Source organism: Neoarius graeffei, chromosome 24, assembly GCF_027579695.1.
Source record: "Neoarius graeffei isolate fNeoGra1 chromosome 24, fNeoGra1.pri, whole genome shotgun sequence".
Classification (NCBI taxonomy): Eukaryota; Metazoa; Chordata; class Actinopteri; order Siluriformes; family Ariidae; genus Neoarius; species Neoarius graeffei.
In genome coordinates, this window is record NC_083592.1 from 27,671,060 (window position 1) to 27,691,433 (window position 20,374).

Here is a 20,374-nt window from a genome sequence, read left to right on the forward strand (position 1 = left end):
TGTGTACCAAAGAATATGCATGTTTTATTTTTCTATAAATAGTGAAACATGGAAAAAAAAATAATTTATGTCCTGAGTACATCCAGCGAACACTGACAGCATCAGAAACAGCATCAGGTCTGAGAGGTGTAAAAGTAAAATATCCAAACATTACAGGATGATTATTAATTTTATGTCAGCAGTCTTTGAGATGATTGTGGCACTCCGTAAATGAGAATGAAAGCATTTTTCCCCTGGACTGGGTGTTGGAAATATTTTTGGTTTCGACCATCCATTTGACTTTTACTCATTCGTAAAAGTACTCAAATGTATGTGGTGTGGTTTTTATTTATTTTTTTTCCCCCTTCCCCTTTTGAGTCTTTTTCCTTTTGTGCTGCTTACGTCATCCCCACGTTAGGCCTCTAAGTTTCAAGGTGCCTGTTTTGTACAGCTTCGTGGTGTGTCCTGTAAATTAACTTTTGACCTAAAAAATATAAAATGAATAAGCCTTTAGTTCATCATCGCTTGGGTTCATTTTGGAATTCTGAAGTTCTGTAAATTCACACTAACTCAAACTGAAAGCGCTACTTACCTATTATGTGTCATGTGACTTTTGACTAACTGTCCAGCAGCAAGAGCAGCCATGAGCGATATTTCCCCTGCCAGCACGGTAGCACACACCACCTTGGCAAGCTGCCGGGCATTCTCACCAGGACACGTCTCACTGGCACCTTGCACACCTAACATCTGAGAGAAAAACGCATGATATTTTCCAGCCCGAGTTATATCATATGTTCAGGTATGGTCTTGTTTCTTAGGCCCTGTTCAGACTAGGTATTAACAAATATCTCATCTCATTATCTGTAGCCGCTTTATCCTGTTCTACAGGGTCGCAGGCAAGCTGGAGCCTATCCCAGCTGACTACGGGCGAAAGGCGGGGTACACCCTGGACAAGTCGCCAGGTCATCACAGGGCTGACACATAGACACAGACAACCATTCACATTCACACCTACGGTCAATTTAGAGTCACCAGTTAACCTAACCTGCATGTCTTTGGACTGTGGGGGAAACCGGAGCACCCGAAGGAAACCCACACGGACACGGGGAGAACATGCAAACTCCGCACAGAAAGGCCCTCGCCGGCCACGGGGCTCGAACCCGGACCTTCTTGCTGTGAGGCGACAGCACTAACCACTACACCACCGTGCCGCCGTATTAACAAATATCCGTATCCAAAACAGATAGCTGTTCACACTTGGTATTTGGTCTTGAATGCGGGTTTAGTGAAGATTTGTGATTCACGTTTTATCTGTAACAGGATTGCCAATCTACCAAAATCGACCAGCTGTTGCTTCCAAATCAGACCCAAAAACATTATGTATCTGTTTTGTGGCATTTCCTAAATAAAGATAGCTTTACTCATACTGTCGTCATCTTGCATGGCATCAAGATTGCTTTCGCAGGTCACATAAAAACGGAGGAAAAAAAATTTAACCAAAAATATAACTCCTTTTCATACAAAAAAAAAATTTTAATTTAAAAAAATAAATAAAAAACCTTGACAAACACAGCTGGGATCAATTTTGACCACAGTACACAAGACTCTAAACACAAATATACTGTGAAATATCTCAAATCTACACTCACTGAACACTTTATTAGGAACACCATGCAATTGTTTAATCAGCCGTTCGTGTGGCAGCAGTGCAGTTTATTAAATCATACAGGAACAGGCCTGCAGTTTCGGGTAATGTTCACATCAACATTACGGGGGGAACATGATCTTGGTGACTCTGACTGCCATAATTGTTGGTGCCAGAAGGACTGGTCTGATCTCCTGGGCTTTTCATGCATAACAGTCTCTAGAGTTTATTCAGAATTATGCAATAAGAAGAAAAAAAACAAAACAAAACCCAGTGAGCAGCAGTTCCATGCATGGAAATGCCTTGTTGATGAGAGAGGTCAAGAGAGAATAGTGAGACTGGTTTGAGCTGGCAAAAAGACTACAGTAACTCAGATAATATGGTGATTTTAAACCCTTAATGTAACCACACACACACACGTACCCGTGCCCACATTCCTTGATGCCATCATATAAACAGTAATTTGGTTTATAATGATTGTATTTTGATTTATGTAAACACACACACGCCTTAATGTAATCTCATCTCATCTCATTATCTCTAGCCGCTTTATCCTGTTCTACAGGGTCGCAGGCAAGCTGGAGCCTATCCCAGCTGACGACGGGTGAAAGGCGGGGTACACCCTGGACAAGTCGCCAGGTCATCACAGGGCTGACACATAGACACAGACAACCATTCACACTCACATTCACACCTACGGTCAATTTAGAGTCACCAGTTAACCTAACCTGCATGTCTTTGGACTGTGGGGGAAACCGGAGCACCCGGAGGAAACCCACGCGGACACGGGGAGAACATGCAAACTCCACACAGAAAGGCCCTCGCCGGCCACGGGGCTCGAACCCGGACCTTCTTGCTGTGAGGCGACAGCGCTAACCACTACACCACCGTGCCACCCCTTTTCTTTTCATATGAAACATATTTTTGTGGAAATGTTCATTATTAACTACTCTACTTATTTGAGATAAGTATATTGTGTAAAGGTCATTTCCAAATAAGCTAAAATGTCACAAGTGAAGAGACTCGTTATGTAGCAGTTTCTACAGAACAAGAGCAGATAGGTGAGTCTAGAGTTGTACAACCAGCAGTACAGTCTGAAGAGCCTCATAGAGGTGAGCGAGCCCGCAGATTAACAGAAAAGGGAAGGGAATTTCAGCAAGAAAAAAAAACTAGCAGACTACTACTTCGCTTTGACAGTATGTATGAACGATGGAAGGCTCTAACTAAGGTAGCTAAAAAAATCTGTAATAAAACAGGACCCGAGTAACATCCTACAAGAGCACATCAGCAGTATTCCAAGAGAATTGTCTGAGCTGAATATTGTTTATGATGAATACAGAAGGATTGACAGCCCATCACATGACATGCGCCGCAAGCTGGACAAGTGTATATCAGTCACCAGGATTGTTGTAAAAAATGCTCAGTCACAAATTCAAGATATAAGGGAGGAGCTGTGCTGGCCTGAAGACAACTGTGTTTGCATCTTCAATCTCTAGTGTGTCACCTCCAGCCTCTGATTGTTCTACACATCATTCCATTCACTCTAATGTCTCTTCAGTTAAAAGGCAAGAAGCTGCTGCTGAGTATGAAGCCACTTGAGCTGTATTAGAGATTATGGCTGAGCAAGAATGCCACCAAGAGAAACTGCTAAAACTTGAAGCTGAGGAACGGCAGATAGTCACAGACCAAGAAGCAGCTGCATTAACTTGCCGTCTTCAAGGAGAAAAGGAAGAGACTGAACGTAGGATAGAAAGGGAAAGACAAGAGGCTGCTCTCTTAAAGAAACAGCAAGAAGAGAGTGCTGCAAGAAAAAGGTCTGTAGAAGACTTGAAAAGAGAGCTTCAGCGTCTGGAAGAGCTGAAAAAGCTGAATGCTGCCAAGGCAAAGCTTAAGGTTTATGATGGAGCTGAATTCTATCCAGACCAAGAACGTGCACCACAGAACTCTGTACTACCGACAGCTGCACCAGAAGGTGATCAGGTGAATTCTGTGCCTTTTTGTATCCACAACCACTGAGAGACATGGCTCCAAGGAAAACACTTCAAGATGACTCAGGAGAGCTTGTAAAAGTCTTGGCTGAGGCTATATCAGCAACCAGGCTACCCATTCCAGAGCCAACAATCTTTAGTGGAGATCCACTTAAGTTTAATCATTGGAAGTCATCCTTTCAGGGACTGATTGAGAGGAAAAATATTCCAACTTCAGAGAAAATCATCTTCCTTCAGAAATATGTTTGAGGAACAGCTAAAGAGGCCATAGGAGGTTATTTTCTGCTTGATTCAGAAGACTCGTATTACGCAGCATGGGGACCTGCTAAATGAACGATATGGTGAGTCCTTTATAATTGCCAAAGCCTTCCGAGACAAGTTATATGCCTGGGCAAAAATAGCCTCAAGAGAGAGTGCTGAGTTGCGAAAGTTTGTGGACTTCCTACGCAGTTGTGAATCTGCCATTGCCCACAATGAGATTTTAAATGTTCTTAATGATGGAATTGAGAACCAGAAACTTACTGCCAAACTACCTGACTGGTTAAGTACCAGATGGAATCGAAAGGCCACACAATACCAACTAGAACACAGAAGGTTCCCAAACTTCAGTTATTTTGTGACATTCCTATCAATGGAAGCTAGTATTACTTGCAACCCTATAACATCTTTCCATGTTTTACGGCAAAGTGAACCTGATAAGGCAAAGATTAGGAACCAAAACACGGTGGCCTCCAAAAATCAAACAGTTGGTGCCAAGATCTTCACAACCAACACCAGTGAAAGAAACAGTCACGTGTGTGTTTTGTAAGAAAATAGGACACAGCTTACAGAAGTGTCGCAAGTTCATGGAAAGGTCAGTTGCCGACAGAGTCAAATTTACTCAGAGTGAGAGACTGTGCTTTGGCTGTTTAAGTCCTGGCCATCAATCCAAGAGCTGCAGTAACCGGATGGTCTGTGAAACTTGCTCAAAACATCACCCCACATGTCTACATGAAGACCGCTCAAAACAAGAAACAAAAAATGAACAGTCTAAGGAGGTGAGCTACAGGAAGGAAAGAAAGTTACAGTCAACACAGCTACAAGACGCCATTAAGGAAACCACATCCAACAGAGTTGTGCAAGATGGCAACAGTACCCAGACTTCAGCGATAGTGCCTGTCTGTGTCAACGCCTAGCGACTCAAGCAAGGAAGTTCTCGTCTATGCCCTGCTAGACTCACAAAGTGACACTTCATTCATTCTTGAGGAAGTTGCAGATGTTCTAGATACTAACGCTGAACGAGTGGTTTTTTGTATATTGTCTTATAACAGTTCGACGGTGGATTGTTGGCGGTGAATTGGAATGAAGAGAGAGATAAAGCCATCTGTATAAAGAACCAGCGTCGCTTATTTCGTGGAGGGAGTGATATACGCTCTGAATACTGTGTTGTTCATGACGTACTACTACTTACGTTTTGATTCTTTCTGAATTGACTATTCATACTGGAAAATTTCACTCGGTTGATTTAAAAAAGAAGCATGAGATGTACTATCCAACAGAAAATGGTGAAGTGGTATGACGTGACGTTAACCAATGAAATTATTTGTATACCTTTTTTTTTAAAGCTGTATAAAATGAGAACTTTTGATTTTGGGTTGGTTCACTCTGCAGACCGAACATGGCTTTTATTAATTGATTCAATAAAAGTCTAAACTTTTCTGCAACCTCTTGGACTTTGAATCATTTTTGCTTGGTGAGTTTAAGTTTTGAGAGTTTCCATGATAATAACCACTCTACAATTGTGGTGAGTAGAAAAGCATCTCAATGTACAATGCACTGACCCAAGAACAAGAATCGGAGCCCATTTAGGGGCACAGGCTCTCAAAATTTGGACAGTTGAAGATTGGAAAAATGTAGCTTAGTCTGAATCTTGAGGGCGGCACGGTGGTGTAGTGGTTAGCGCTGTCGCCTCACAGCAAGAAGGTCCTGGGTTCGAGCCCCGGGGCCGGCGAGGGCCTTTCTGTGTGGAGTTTGCATGTTGTCCGCGTGGGTTTCCTCCGGGTGCTCCGGTTTCCCCCACAGTCCAAAGACATGCAGGTTAGGTTAACTGGTGACTCTAAATTGACCGTAGGTGTGAATGTGAGTGTGAATGGTTGTCTGTGTCTATGTGTCAGCCCTGTGATGACCTGGCGACTTGTCCAGGGTGTACCCCGCCTTTTGCCCGTAGTCAGCTGGGATAGGCTCCAGCTTGCCTGCGACCCTGTAGAAGGATAAAGCGGCTAGAGATAATGAGATGAGTCTGAATCTTGAATGTTGAAGGTCTGCTGTGTTGTTTGCTGAGGCACACAGATGATAGGGTTAGAATATGACACAAACAGCATGAATCCATGGACCCAACCTGCCTTGTGTCAACAGTCCAAGCTGGTGGAGGTGGTGTAATGGTGTGGGGAATTTTTTTTTTTCTTTTCGTGGCACACTTTTGGCCTGTTAATACCAATCAATCTTTGTTTGAATGACTGTTTGACTATTGTTGCTGAGCATGTGCATCCCTTCATGGCCACAATTTACCATCTTCTAAAGGCTACTTCCTGTATGATGATGCACTATGTCCCAAAGCAAAATTCGCCTCAATCTGGATTCACGAACATGCTAATGAGCTCAGTGTTCTTCAGAGGCCTTCCAGTGACTGGCTCTCAATCTAATAGAACACCTTTTGGCATGTGGAAGAACAGGAGATTCACAGCATGAAAGTGCACCTGAAAAATCTGCAGGAACTGTCTGATGCAATCACGTCAACACGGGCCAGAATCTTAAAGGAATGTTTCCAACATCTTGTGGAATGAAGAATTGAGGATGTTTTGAGAGCAAAGGGACAAACACCCTACCCAGTATTCATACAGTATTCCTAATAAAGTGTTCAGTAAATGTATACTAAGTGTGTCTGTGTTGTAAAAAGCCTGTATGTTTTGTATTTCTCGAATGTGTCTAGAAGAGTGAGTTTTCAGCTCGTTTTTAGAGAATCCATTGCATGCATATATAATAACAGTGCCTTTAAAAAAAAAGCTGTTTGACGGTTTTATATTCATCACAAAACTCAACCTTTTTAAAGACCCTTGCTGTTGAAAATATTTTACATTCTAAAGCAACTTCTAAAAGTATTACTTTAAAAAAAAATCAGTATTTTAAAAACATAGGTGATAAAAATGTCTCATATTACTATATGAGTAATAATACCATTTGGTATAAATACAGAGGTGATTATAGAAAATCATGAGTGCTGACTGGTCGAGAAATTTGGACGATTTCTCGATAATCACCTCAAGTGACTTGGCGAAATAGCGGCCAATCGCTTTGTCATCGTAAGTGAGGAAGAATTACAAACGAAAGTAAATGCCGGTCCTCATTCTCATCTCATTATCTCTAGCCGCTTTATCCTGTTCTACAGGGTCGCAGGCAAGCTGGAGCCTATCCCAGCTGACTACGGGCGAAAGGCGGGGTACACCCTGGACAAGTCGCCAGGTCATCACAGGGCTGACACATAGACACAGACAACCATTCACACTCACATTCACACCTACGGTCAATTTAGAGTCACCAGTTAACCTAACCTGCATGTCTTTGGACTGTGGGGGAAACCGGAGCACCCGGAGGAAACCCATACGGACACGGGGAGAACATGCAAACTCCACACAGAAAGGCCCTCACCGGCCACGGGGCTCGAACCCAGAACCTTCTTGCTGTGAGGCAACAGCGCTAACCACTACACCACCGTGCTGCCCAATGCTGGTTCTAAATGCACTAAAGATGCTTCGAAGTTTGGTCTAAAACTATTCAAAGGTAAGATGGAATTGCTATTTATTTTATCAATTTCAAAACAAAGTATTTTATGTGAGTCGGCATAGAAAAGTAACAAGCCTGCATGCCACTTTTGACGATTGTGATAAATTATTTTTTAATATGATTAAAAAAAATTTTTTTAAATAATCACCTGTGTATTTATACTAAAACCATTATCTGCCTCGGTGAATAATAACTTCGGATTCGTCTCGGTTATTATTCACTGATATTATTCACTTCGCCTTCGACGAATAATTGTTAAATACTGTATTGATCTAAATGACTGAGAATGAGTAGACCAGTTCTCTGATACAAATAGTCTGTTTATATAGTAACTCAAGATGTTGCCCATGAGTAGGCGTCACATGACTGGTATAGATGTTTTAAGGTAGAGATTTCATGAGTATAATGTATGCAAAATACTGAATGTGGATCTGAGTGATTGGATTCAGACCTGTATTTAGTGCTGCCCATTTGTGATCCAATCACCCGAGACAGATGTTAATACCAAGTGTAAACAGGGCCATAGGCTTTCTTAGAAGGACTCTATCTGGCACAGACTCTGAAGACTGTGGGAATAGTCTACCACACAAATAATATCTGGCTAGCTCTAGTCCTTACAGCGGTCCTTCTTCGCTGATAGACAGGGTAGAGGGCATCTAACTCTGTATAAACAAGGGATGGGCTATGGTAGGTACTGTATATGGTAGTTGCCACTTGATAAACTGGCAGCTGAGCGGGTATTCAGATACCTGCAGACAGGCTTGCTGAGGTGCCAGATTGGTGCCTCCTCCTACAGTGCCCAGCTCAATGGAAGGCATGGTGCAGCTGATGTAGAGATCCTCTGTTGCGGGTCCAGCTGCTTCCATTAGGGTGATACAGTTAGAGCTGCCCACTGTCTGAGCCGGGTCCTGATAAAATAATATTCACATTTACTCTCACGTTAGCCTTATTTTCTCTAGTACTTTAATGCATAAATGGTTATGCATAGGGTCGTCTATTACCTGTCCACATGCGATGTAAATGGCAGCAACAATGTTGGCGGCATGAGCATTATAGCCCCCAATACTTCCTGCCATGGCAGAACCCACAAGGTTTTTATTGATATTTAGCTCCACCAGAGCTTCCGTACTGGTCTTTAAAACCTGCAGAAAAGGTTTAAGACCATTACAAAGCTGCCCCATTTTATGATCCTAATAATACATATTCAATTAGCTTAACTATACCTCTCTAACAACTTGAGCAGGTATGATCGCTTCACACACCACTGACTTTCCCCTGCCCTCGATCCAGTTAATAGCAGCTGGTTTTTTATCAGTGCAGTAGTTCCCACTAACTGCCAGGACCTGCAGCTCAGGGAATTCTTCTTTAAGCCTTGCCAGAGCTTGCTCTGTTCCCTAACAACCCAAATGGCAGTAATCATAACGAGACAACATAAAATTGATTTAACATCTTACAAGTTATTACATTTCATTACCTTTGAAATCATGTTCATTCCCATGGCATCTCCAGTTTGGGACTGAAAGCGTATATACAGATTTCGTGAAGCAAGGCCAATCAGGAGCTTCTCTAAACGAGCAAACCTAAGAAAGAAGCAAAACCAAAATGTTTCTCATATACGCTGCTATATGCAAACCATGTCAGCCTTCTATGTTTAATTAGCTGGCACATTCAGTAATAATTGTTTACTGAGACAAACTGATAGAACCAAAAATATATATATACTTTATCGGATATGTTCTGTGTTTTTCTTTTTGTTTACCTGCTAGTGTGGTCAAATGCCTCTTTAATGCACTTGTAGCCCTCTGGGCTCTCAAGCCATGCCTTGACCTCAGCGGCTTTGCAGGCGGAAGATAAGCGAACTACAGGGCCACGGGTCATACCATCAGCCAAAAGCCTGCTGCTGACTCCACCAGCCAGCTTTTTTTTAAGAGAAAAAGACAGAATATAAGCATTTATGCATGTTAGGGGTGGGTCTAGTCAAGGTTTTTAACACTAAATATTATATATTATACATACAGGACACTTTTTCTATGGAATAAAAACATGTATTCTATTCCTTTCTAGCAGGTTTCATTCATTTGGTTCGATAGCATGTGATATTGTTCGCATATCGCTTATTCTACATGTATTACGTCACTTTACCCAATGGAGAATGAGCGTTGAATATATAGTTAGGCCCAGAAATATTTGGACAGTGACACAATCTTCATGATTTGGGCTCTGCATGCCACCACATTGGATTTGAAATGAAACAACTACAACAGAATTGAAGTGCAGACTTTAAGGTTTAATTCAAGGGATTGAACAAAAATATATGATTAAACATGTAGGAACTGTAGCTATTTTTATACAAACGCTCCTCATTTCAGGGGCTCAAAAATAATTGGACAAATAAACATAACCCTAAGTAAAATGTTACTTTTCAATATTTTGTTGAGAATCCTTTGCAGGCAATGACTCCCTGAAGTCTGGAACCCATGGACATCGCCAAACGCTGGGTTTCCTCCTTTGTGATGCTTTGCCAGGCCTTTACTGCAGCTGTCTTCAGTTGTTGCTTGTTTGTGGGTCTTTCTGCCTTAAGTTTTGTCTTGAGCAAGTGAAATGCATGCTCGATTGGGTTGAGATCTGGCGATTGACTCGGCCATTGCAGAATATTCCACTTCATTGCTTTAAAAAAACTCCTGGGTTGCTTTTGCAGTATGTTTTGGATCATTGTCCATCTGTACTGTGAAGCACCGTCCAATCAACTTTGCTGCATTTGGCTGAATCGGAGCAGAAAGTATATCCCTATACACTTCGGAATTCATCTGGCTGCTTCTGTCTTTTGTCACATCATCAATAAACACAAGTGACCCAGTGCCATTGGAAGCCATGCATGCCCATGCCATCACACTGCCTCCACCATGTTTTACAGAAGATGTGGTGTGCTTTGGATCATGAGCTGTTCCAATTCTTCTCCAAACTTTCTTCTTCCCATCATTCTGGTACAGGTTGATCTGAGTCTCATCTGTCCAAAGAATGCTGTTCCAGAACTGGGCTGGCTTCTTCAGGTGTTTTTTGGCAAAGTCAATTCTGGCCTTTCTATTTTTGAGGCTGATTAATGGTTTGCACCTTGTGGTGAATCCTTTGTATTTACTCTCATGAAGTCTTCTCTTTATGGTAGACTTAGATACTGATACACCTACTTCCTGGAGAGTGTTCTTCACTTGAGTGGATGTTGTGAAGGGGTTTTTCTTCACCATGGAAAGGATTCTGCATACATCCACCACTGTTGTCTTCCGTGGACGTTCAGGCCTTTTTGAGTTCCCAAGCTCACCAGTGCACTCTTTTTTTTTTTTCTCAGAATGTACCAAACTGTTGACTTGGCCACTCCTAACATTTCTGCTATCTCTCTGATGGATTTCTTCTTTTTTTCAGCCTCAGGATGGTCTGTTTCACCTCCATTGAGAGCTCCTTTGACCGTATGTTGTGTGTTCACAGCAACAGCTTCCAAATGCAAACGCCACACCTGGAATCAACTCCAGACCTTTTAACTGCTTAATTGATGACAGGTTAACGAGGGAAGAGCCCATGCAGCCTTATTTTTTTTTCAGCCTTCTGAGTCAATTGTCCAATTACTTTTGGTCCCTTGAAAAAGAAGCGGCTACGTATTAAAGAGCTGTAATTCCTAAACCCTTGCTCCAAATTGGATGTGAATACTCTCAAATTACAGCTGAGAGTCTGCACTTTAAGCCCATATTGATTGTATAATTGTATCCTGAATATGTTTTCGTAAACAGCTAAAATAACAAAACTTGTGTCACTGTCCAAATATTTTTGGGCCTAACTGTAGTTTACGATACTGCATGGTTGTCAAGACAACATGACATCACACGGCGAAGATGTAAAACTTCCGCGCTAGCGAGCGACTGGGACAATTTGTACTAGGGAAGATTTTGAGAGAATTTTGAAAGACGCATTGAACACCGGAAAGGAGTGTGTATGTATTATAATAATAAGAAGAAAAAGAATAGACTTTTTTTCATGGTCTATCAGATATATTCCATTCGCTAACATGATATTGAACTCATCTTCAACTTATTCAGTATCACGCTAGCCAATATTATTTAAATGTTCTCCATATCTTGGCACTGATTAGACAGATCCATAGTAATATGATTTACAGCTATTGCTCTGCAGCCTCGGTTTGTGCTGGCCACAAGACAGCCCTCGGTCGTAGCCAGTGGGACCTGAAACTGCTTTCCGTCCAACAGCAGAGGGCCTGCAACCCCCACTGGAACAGGCATGTAACCAATGATGTTCTCACAGCAAGTTCCCATCACCTGTGAAAAATAATAAGTCGACCTAAAGTGGCCTCCTAACATCTTAAAACGAGTTTAAACGTAGAAGTACTTTTCTACACTACCTGAGAGTAGTTGTAGTCTTTGTAGGGAAGGCAGGTGAGTGCAGAAGTCTTTGGAAGTTTGGGGCGGAGCATCTTCCTGCGGATCATCACCCCTCTCTGTGGGCTCTCCATCACTGCCTCCAGCTTATAGGCAGGAATGTGCTTCGCATTTACTAACATAATAACCTCAGCATCGCTCAGGAATTGAGCACCCATCTGAGAAATCACAAATTATTTTTTCACAATGCACTCTCATGCACAGAGCTCTTACACAATACATTTAAATAAGGGACAATTCTTGAAGTCACAAGAGGTTTCTGATCCCTTCTCACGTCATACGCTAATTAGTTAAGAGTAAGTGAGTAAGTAATGTGGGCAAGCTCATTAGAGATTACAGGGGTCATAACTAAGGATACAAGCAGCCCTAGGTTCTCTAGGTGCTCTCCTAGAAGTAAGAAAATACTTCAATCAGAGCAGTTTAAGCTGCAGACAGACTGCTGGATTAAAAATGAGTTTCCATGCTGTCCTTACCTGTGGGTCTTGCAGAATGGTCAAGCACTTTTCCACTGGCCTGGACTCTGAAGAGATGCTGGGCTGAGGTTCCACTACAACACTATTGTCCAAGGTTTCTCCCTCTCCCACCACAAACATGCTTCTTGGAATTGGCTCAGTCTTGGTAGGCAATGGCTTTATCACTAAATCTAATAAATGAAGAACGGCAGTTGTTTGTGTCGTAATCACACCAAACATTTCACCAAATGGCTAAACCAATAAGCTGCTGCTGAGCTGTTAAAGTGGTGAGATAAATGTAAAACAAAAAACGAAATGGATGTTACCCATACCTCTTTCCTCTTTAGTGATAGGAGGAGGAGGAGGAGGAGGAGCAGTGGGCTTCTCGGACCTGTTAGAGCAGGGGGTCACTTCCTTCCTGCAGCACTGATTAGGATACCATCTCTGTGTGAGCTTGGTGCTGGGAGGAGAGACTTTAAGAGACAGCGTAGACTCCATTTCCACCTGCTCAAAGAAGATGTACTTCATGGCCAGGAAGAGGGCAAGACCTAAAGTGATGACCTGCTCAATGTCCATGCTGATCATTCTGTAAAGATACACATTGAATTATTATTAAAATGCAGCACACAGGAAAATAAATAAATTACTGTGTGTACCTGAAAGATTGTAATGGATTGATTTTACTATATTTTTAGCTTCCTGGCATGTTCAGAGCCAAACAAGAATAGTACAGCTCCTCATAAAGGACTTACCTGGACAGGTAGAACTGCCACAAGGGCATATCCGGCTCAATCCTCTTGGGTGAATTTAAACTCATTCCCACTTGGGGAACATCCAGGGTTCTATTTGGAGATGCCGGATCAGCAATCCATCGACTGTGAGCGTGAACCATCACCAGGCCAAGAGACTGCAAAGGAAAAAGGAAAACAGTTAAGTACACATGGATAATGCTCTTAAAAAATACATTGCTGTGAATGAGCTCACAGACACCCATGACTGGTTAGCAGAGGTGGACAAAGTACCCAACTTCATGACTTAAGTCAAAGTACAGATCCCACTGATCAAACGTTACTCCGATACAAGTGAAAGTTGTCCAGTCAAATTTTTACTTAAGTTAAAAATACTCAAGTATTAAAAGTACATTTTCTGTCAATGCGTCGTTGTATTATTGCCACAATGCTTACAAAACCTAACGCCGTTACCAAAGACAGAAATGTGAATTCACAAAATGAACGCATGCTGTGCCATCATGGTGGTTTAATGTTAAGCTAGCTGGTCAGTGAAACTCCACCTGACATGCTAGCAAACGCTTTTCAAACTCAAAATCATATTGGGTAGCTAACGCTACTAGAAAAGAAAAATTTCTACATTCTGTTTATTTGGCAAGATTATGCTAAAACATATTTCTAAAAGGACTTCAGATAAGTTAGCGTTATTCATGTTAGCGTAACTCTGTTTTTACATGCTAACTAACAGGGTCTAAATTAACTAGCTATGTGTAAATGTTAGCCGTGGACAAGGCTACGGCAACTTGGTTGGCAAATCCATAGAAAGTCATTTGACTAACCAGACTGCATAGCTATTGCAATGTTATCGCTCGCTCTAAAAGCACAGACAACTTCATTACAAGCTTTCTCTTGGAACAAAATGTTTATATCCCTCAATATGCTTCTGCAGGTTGGACGGCGAGTTTTTGTAGGCTGTGATGTGGTTCGTTTTCGGCAAACAAAGCAAACATTTAAAACGAAACAAATCTTTAATCCTTTCAGAAAACTGAAACATGGTTTCTAGGTCTGGCCATGGGTGTGTGCATTCTCCAGAAGAACCGCCTCCTTCCATTCTGCCATCAATTGATCGTGTTCAAATATGCTACTGGAAAATCACTGAATTTGATTTTATACAGTCTATGGACGTGACGTGACCCTAGTGATTACTGATCGGCTCTCAGTGTCACCTGCGAAAAAAACAATCACGTTTTAAAAAAGAAAAGAAAAAAACATCCACTTTTAAAGCTGCTTCATAGTAACAAGTAACGAGGACCTTGACAGAAATGTAGTGGAGTGAAAAGTACGATATTGTCTTTCAAATGAAGTGAAGTTAAAGTCATAAGTTTCAAAAAAAAAATACTGAAGTAGTGTACTTCGTTACTGTCCACCTCTGCCAGTTAGTATCACTTGTGATTTGATAAGGGAGAGAGAATACCCCACCCCTCTCTCTTTCTCTCTGAGAGCATGACCAATTTTTGCTCTCTTGGGCTCCCAGCCATGGACGGCTGTTGCAACATCAGGATTCAAACTCATGATCTCCAGATAATCAGGTGAAACCTTTTCTGCTGGACCACTCAAGAGATCCCCTTTGGGGGAAATTTCATTTGATTGACACTTTTTAGTCAATTTAAATTCATTGACTAATAACTAACATGGGGCGGCACGGTGGTGTAGTGGTTAGCGCGGTCGCCTCACAGCAAGAAGGTCCGGGTTTGAGCCCCGTGGCCGGCGAGGGCCCTTCTGTGTGGAGTTTGCATGTTCTCCCCGTGTCCGCGTGGGTTTCCTCCGGGTGCTCTGGTTTCCCCCACAGTCCAAAGACATGCAGGTTAGGTTAACTGGTGACTCTAAATTGACCGTAGGTGTGAATGTGAGTGTGAATGGTTGTCTGTGTCTATGTGTCAGCCCTGTGATGACCTGGAGACTTGTCCAGGGTGTACCCCGCCTTTCGCCCGTAGTCAGCTGGGATAGGCTCCAGCTTGCCTGCGACCCTGTAGAAGGATAAAGCGGCTAGAGATAATGAGATGAGAATAACTAACATTAGTATTGTTATATAGCAGTTGTTAGCATTACTGGGTAGCAAGCTAGCATTAACCAACATCTCTGTTCATTAACAGAAAGGTTAAAAGTTACGAGATTTACAATGCCGGTGTAACCGATCAAATCCAATTTAATGCAAAGACTTCTAAAGAGTTCGGGCTACAACCACTAAATCAGGACCTTTACATTTACACATTTGTAAATTCATACAAACTGAGTTTATGCAAATTTGTAATTTTGCAACTGTTAAACTGTTTATATATTTATTACTTTAAGAATAATATTTCTTTTGATATTTTCACTATTTGTCCTACAACAAAATGCATACTCTCAGTTTATTTATCAGTTTGCTGGTTGATGTATGATCATCCTGTTCATGCTAAGCTTATATTCAAGTATATTTTAATTTATAACAAATGTTCTCCTCTGTCTAGGTCAGTTTTTACCATGATCATCTTGACTCTCTGTGTGACTGGATTGGGTTTGTTGTCCTCCTCTTCCTCCAGGACACGGGCAAAGTGGCTCAGCTGCCAGATAGGATGTCCCTCTCTGCTTTCCCTGGATAACTGTGTTAGATACATTTTAGAAAATGCTGACTCACGTCTTTTAGCACATAAAAACAAACAACACATGCTCAATATGTTTAGCTTCGAGGCAGAATTTCACTTACCTCAAGCACTAACGAGACACAGGCTGGGAAGAAAGTCATGAAGACGAAGTAATTGGCGAGGACAGACATGCATCCAAAGCCGCACATGATCTCAAGCTGGCGAACACCTGTCATTCATCGGAAATTGAAGTTCAAGTTTTCTGTTTAAGGTTAGCTCACTGTAAACTAATACAAATCGTTAAACCACAGCGCAGTTGAATTCTTAAATTTGATTGGTCATAAGGTGTAAGATTAATGTATTTTCGTATAAATATGGAGGTGATTATAGAAAATCGTGCATGCTGATTATCAAGAAATAGTCTGAATTTCTCGATAATCACCTCGAGTTGCCTCGTCACCATAAGCGAGGAAGAATTACAAATTATGAAAGAAAATGCTATTACTAAAAGCACTAAAGATACTACAAAGTTTGGTCTAAAACGATTCAAAGGTAAGGTGAAATTGTGATTTATTTGATCTATTTCAAAACAAAGTATTTTATGTGAGTCGGCATAGATAAGTGACAAGTCTGTGCCACGCCGGTATTACATTTACATGCCACTTTTGAAGTTTTAAATATATTTTGAAATGCATTTTTAAAAATAATCACCTGTGTATTTATACTAAAACAATTATCCGCTTCAGGCTCAGTGAATATCGGTGAACAATAACCAAGACCAAGTTATTATTCATCGATATTCACTTCGATTTCGGCGAATAATTGTTAAATAACAGCAGCTATGAGAGTAGAACCAGCTGTAATTCAAACCACAGGTTTAGATTAATGCACCCCTTTTAATATGTTTATAATTTCTATATTAACAAGTAATTCACAGGGTCTTGAATGTGGAGTACTCTAAATAAGCTCAGGCAGAATAAACAGATATTGTATAAAAGAATGGTTGTCAGGACTTTGTCAAAGAACAGATGATGACTGTTTATAGCTGCTATAACGTAACTGATAACAGGAATGTGTTTCACGGACGGTCCACAACGGAACTGTAAAGTGCTGTTCATCTCATCTCATCTCAGGATCGCAGGCAAGCTGGAGCCTATCCCAGCTGACGACGGGCGAAAGGCGGGGTACACCCTGGACAAGTCGCCAGGTCATCACAGGGCTCACACATAGACACAGACAACCATTCACACTCACATTCACACCTACGGTCAATTTAGAATCACCAGTTAACCTAACCTGCATGTCTTTGGACTGTGGGGGAAACCGGAGCACCCGGAGGAAACCCATGCGAACACGGGGAGAACATGCAAACTCCACACAGAAAGGCCCTCGCCGGCCACGGGGCTCGAACCCAGAACCTTCTTGCTGTGAGGCGACAGCGCTAACCATTACACCACCGTGCCGCCCGTAAAGTGCTGTTCATTAATAAATTAAAATAGTAATCGCTGACAAATTGATGTTCTATATGTGGTATAAGGTTTATGATGAGGTGTTTTCTAATTACAACACACCTCACTGTATTATAGCCCTTACTTATTGCATCCAGATTGATTTTATGTCACATTGCAGAACGATGTACAGGAGTGCGTACCTGACATGGTCCCGACACCAATTACTAGACACTCCACCAGCGCATCCAGAGTGAATGTTGGACCCAGTACTGCCATTCCTCTTGCTATGTTTTCTCTAACCTCATCCTGAAGCATAAAAAAAAATCATACCTAAGTCAATATCACTGTTTCAAAAGGGTTCTAACTTAAATTATAATATCACTTCAGCACATTAATAGGTAATCATTTAAATGATGACCAGCCAAATGAGAATTCGATGCCATGTACCTGTGAGTTTGAACTCAGTGCAAATTTTGCCAGAGCACACGCTTTGGAGAGGTCAATCAGGAGCAGGAAGAACGGCAATGCCTCACTGGGAGACAAATAAAGAATAGATTACTGTATAGCACTAAACAAGCTGTCGATTTTATAAAACGGGATAAAAACACAGCAGTTTATGTACTTTAAACCGGTCAGCTCCTTATCCAAGAAATGAATCACAACAGTGCTGAATACAAAACTAGAGAAGATAGTGAAAAGTCCAGCAATACCTAGAAAAGGAAAAAAGAAAACAAAATTAACATCATATATAATTTCCAACCTGTTTGCCCACATTAATGCAAATCTATAGAACCTACCCAGTATATACTTTGATCCAAGCTGCCGAAGGTTTTGAAATTGGAAGTAAATGTAGACAATTGCAATGCATCGTGTGATTGTCAGAATGATGATGTCACTGCTGAGGACTTGCTGTGTATATTGACGTTGAAGGAAAAGGTTATCATTCACAATTAATACTACAATTTACAAATTATAATTGCCATAGATTTTGGATGTGATGCACCGCACCTCCTCATACTTGGGGCAGTCAAAGTTCCAACCACAAATGCGGTTATTGCCAGTGAACATGTTCATGGACATCATGCAAATGGTGAGAGTCACAGTGGCCACAATCACCTCCCAAGGATGGGAGGCCACGAACAGGCCATGGAGTCGGAAAAGTCTGCTTAGCATTTCAGCTTCTCTGACGAACTGCAACTCTATAGGAAGGGCGTGAATAAGAATCTTGTCAGACAGGACTGGAGTGATGGAAGTCCAGTCTCCAATAAACACATGTGAGTCTATACTATCCCTGTTTAATGTTCTATAACACACACCAAACAGTTTAGAATCAATAATACTGGGATAAATTAAAACAAAAAAACTAACTAAATTTGCCCAGATTTGAATGAAATCCTCACACAATGTAAATGAATGTGTTATGAAAATAAAAACAATTGTTTATTATTGCTCTGAGTGTATGGTACAGTATTAGTGTGTGAGCATAAGTTAGCAAATGAAACAAACCTGAGAATAAGAAATACTGCTCTCCTTGCTCAATGTCTTGTGAAATGTGAGGGCAAAAACTATAAATATTAGAGAAAATTTGCTGCTGTGTTTCTAGCATCCATCATGAGCTAAAAATGAATAAAAGCCTCACTTCAGCACAAAAGATATAAGCATAAATCTGAGACACTGTCAGAAAAGGGGTACAGCAGGAGTCCATTTCTGTTCCCCAAGGTACATCCATCCATCCATCCATCCATTATCTGTAGCCGCTTATATCCTGTCCTACAGGGTCGCAGACAAGCTGGAGCCCATTCCAGCTGACTATGGGTGAGAGCCGGGGTACACCCTGGACAAGTCGCCAGGTCATCGCAGGGCTGACACACAGACAACCATTCACACCTATGGTCAATTTAGAGTCACCATTTAACCCAACCTACTGTATATGTCTTTGGACTGTGGGGGAAACTGGAGCACCCCCACGCAGACATGCAAACTCAACACAGAAAGGCCCTTGCCGGGCGCTGGGCTCGAACCCAGGACCTTCTTACTGTGAGGCGACAGTGCTAACCACTACACCACCATGCCACATCCTAAGGCAGCCTTTCTCAACCGGGGTGCCGTCAAAAAATTATATATTCTAACAATGAAATAAATAAAATGAATTAAAATTCCAAAAAACGATAGTTACTGTACACTAATCCAGATCATCGCCGCCTCATGCATCATCAAAATTTGTCTCACGGCCCCCTTTCCCATGTCACAACGTCACTGCAGGGGTCAGCGTATGGTCAGCGTGACTGCGTATACGGGCGGCACGGTGGTGTAGTGGTTAGCACTGTCGCCTCACAGCAAGAAGGTTCTGGGTTCGAACCTCACGGCCGACAGGGGCCTTTCTGTGCGGAGTTTGCATGTTCTCCCCGTGTCCGCGTGGGTTTCCTCCGGGTGCTCCGGTTTCCCCCACAGTTTAAAGACATGCAAATTTGGTATAATGGGGCCACTGTAATTGGTGCAAGCTGTTGTGGTTTCCCATGCCATGATGTATGTACATATATATAGATCTTCCTATGGCAAAAGCTAAATAAATAAAAGTATATTGTATATGGGGGTGCCTTGAGAATTTGCATACTTCTGAAGGGTTGAGAAACGCTGCCCTAAAGGTACAAGCTACACTAATAAAGCCCATAGGGTTCATTATTGGACCTGAAGGTAATAACTATGTGTACCATTTTAGGGCCAAAAAGGTACATATATGTTCCCAAGCAGTATGTAAAGGGTACAAATAAGTACCTTAGAGGGTTCTGCTCCAGTGACAAGCCGTTGTACTCTTAAAGGTACAATAATGGACTTTGTTTTCTGAGAGTGTACTGTATACAGACATACAGTATGGATCCTCAGCCTTAGAATAACACGAACCTGTTTTTGAGAGATGAAGAATCTGCACATGAAAATAAATCAGATAAAATCTAAGCTCAGTACTCACCGGTACCAGAAATAGATAATTACAGCAATAATGTGGAGCTGGATAATTAAGTCCTCGCATGTGGGCTTGAACGCAGTAACCCCAGAGGGAAATGAGCTGGAGAGAGGGGAGGAGGGAGACAAGCTGACAGTATTAACCCGCAGCCGCTTGTTTAACTGAGCTCTCCGGGGCTGAAGCCAATCACCGGCCACCGTCCGCCTGGAACGCGTGTGGAGCGATGGCACGGCATTACGTCACTCCTGTAAGGAGCCAATCAGAGCCACGCACCGAGGAAACGA

General features: G+C 41.9%; 1 protein-coding gene across 3 annotated transcripts; it reads right to left on the reverse strand.

Moving 5' to 3' along the window:
- Positions 1-182: 182 nt before the first annotated feature.
- Positions 183-18,301, reverse strand: hmgcra (3-hydroxy-3-methylglutaryl-CoA reductase a). Of its 3 annotated transcripts, none has more exons than XM_060907847.1 (19): positions 18,137-18,301; positions 17,926-18,037; positions 17,751-17,838; positions 17,576-17,660; positions 17,329-17,434; positions 15,800-15,906; positions 15,576-15,695; positions 13,078-13,232; positions 12,658-12,911; positions 12,347-12,516; positions 11,837-12,031; positions 11,595-11,753; positions 9,191-9,348; positions 8,906-9,011; positions 8,655-8,825; positions 8,433-8,573; positions 8,181-8,339; positions 572-726; positions 183-463 (listed from the first exon to the last, which is right to left on the reverse strand). In XM_060907847.1, exons 1-19 carry the CDS (start codon positions 18,299-18,301, stop codon positions 409-411), a joined length of 2,661 nt encoding a protein of 886 aa, XP_060763830.1. In that variant the 3' UTR covers positions 183-408. The 3 variants fall into 3 exon arrangements, with proteins under 3 accessions (XP_060763830.1, XP_060763831.1, XP_060763832.1); XM_060907848.1 differs by having other exon boundaries at positions 12,347-12,510; positions 12,652-12,911; XM_060907849.1 differs by lacking the exon at positions 11,595-11,753 and having other exon boundaries at positions 12,347-12,510; positions 12,652-12,911.
- Between the last annotated feature and the right edge of the window lie 2,073 nt (positions 18,302-20,374).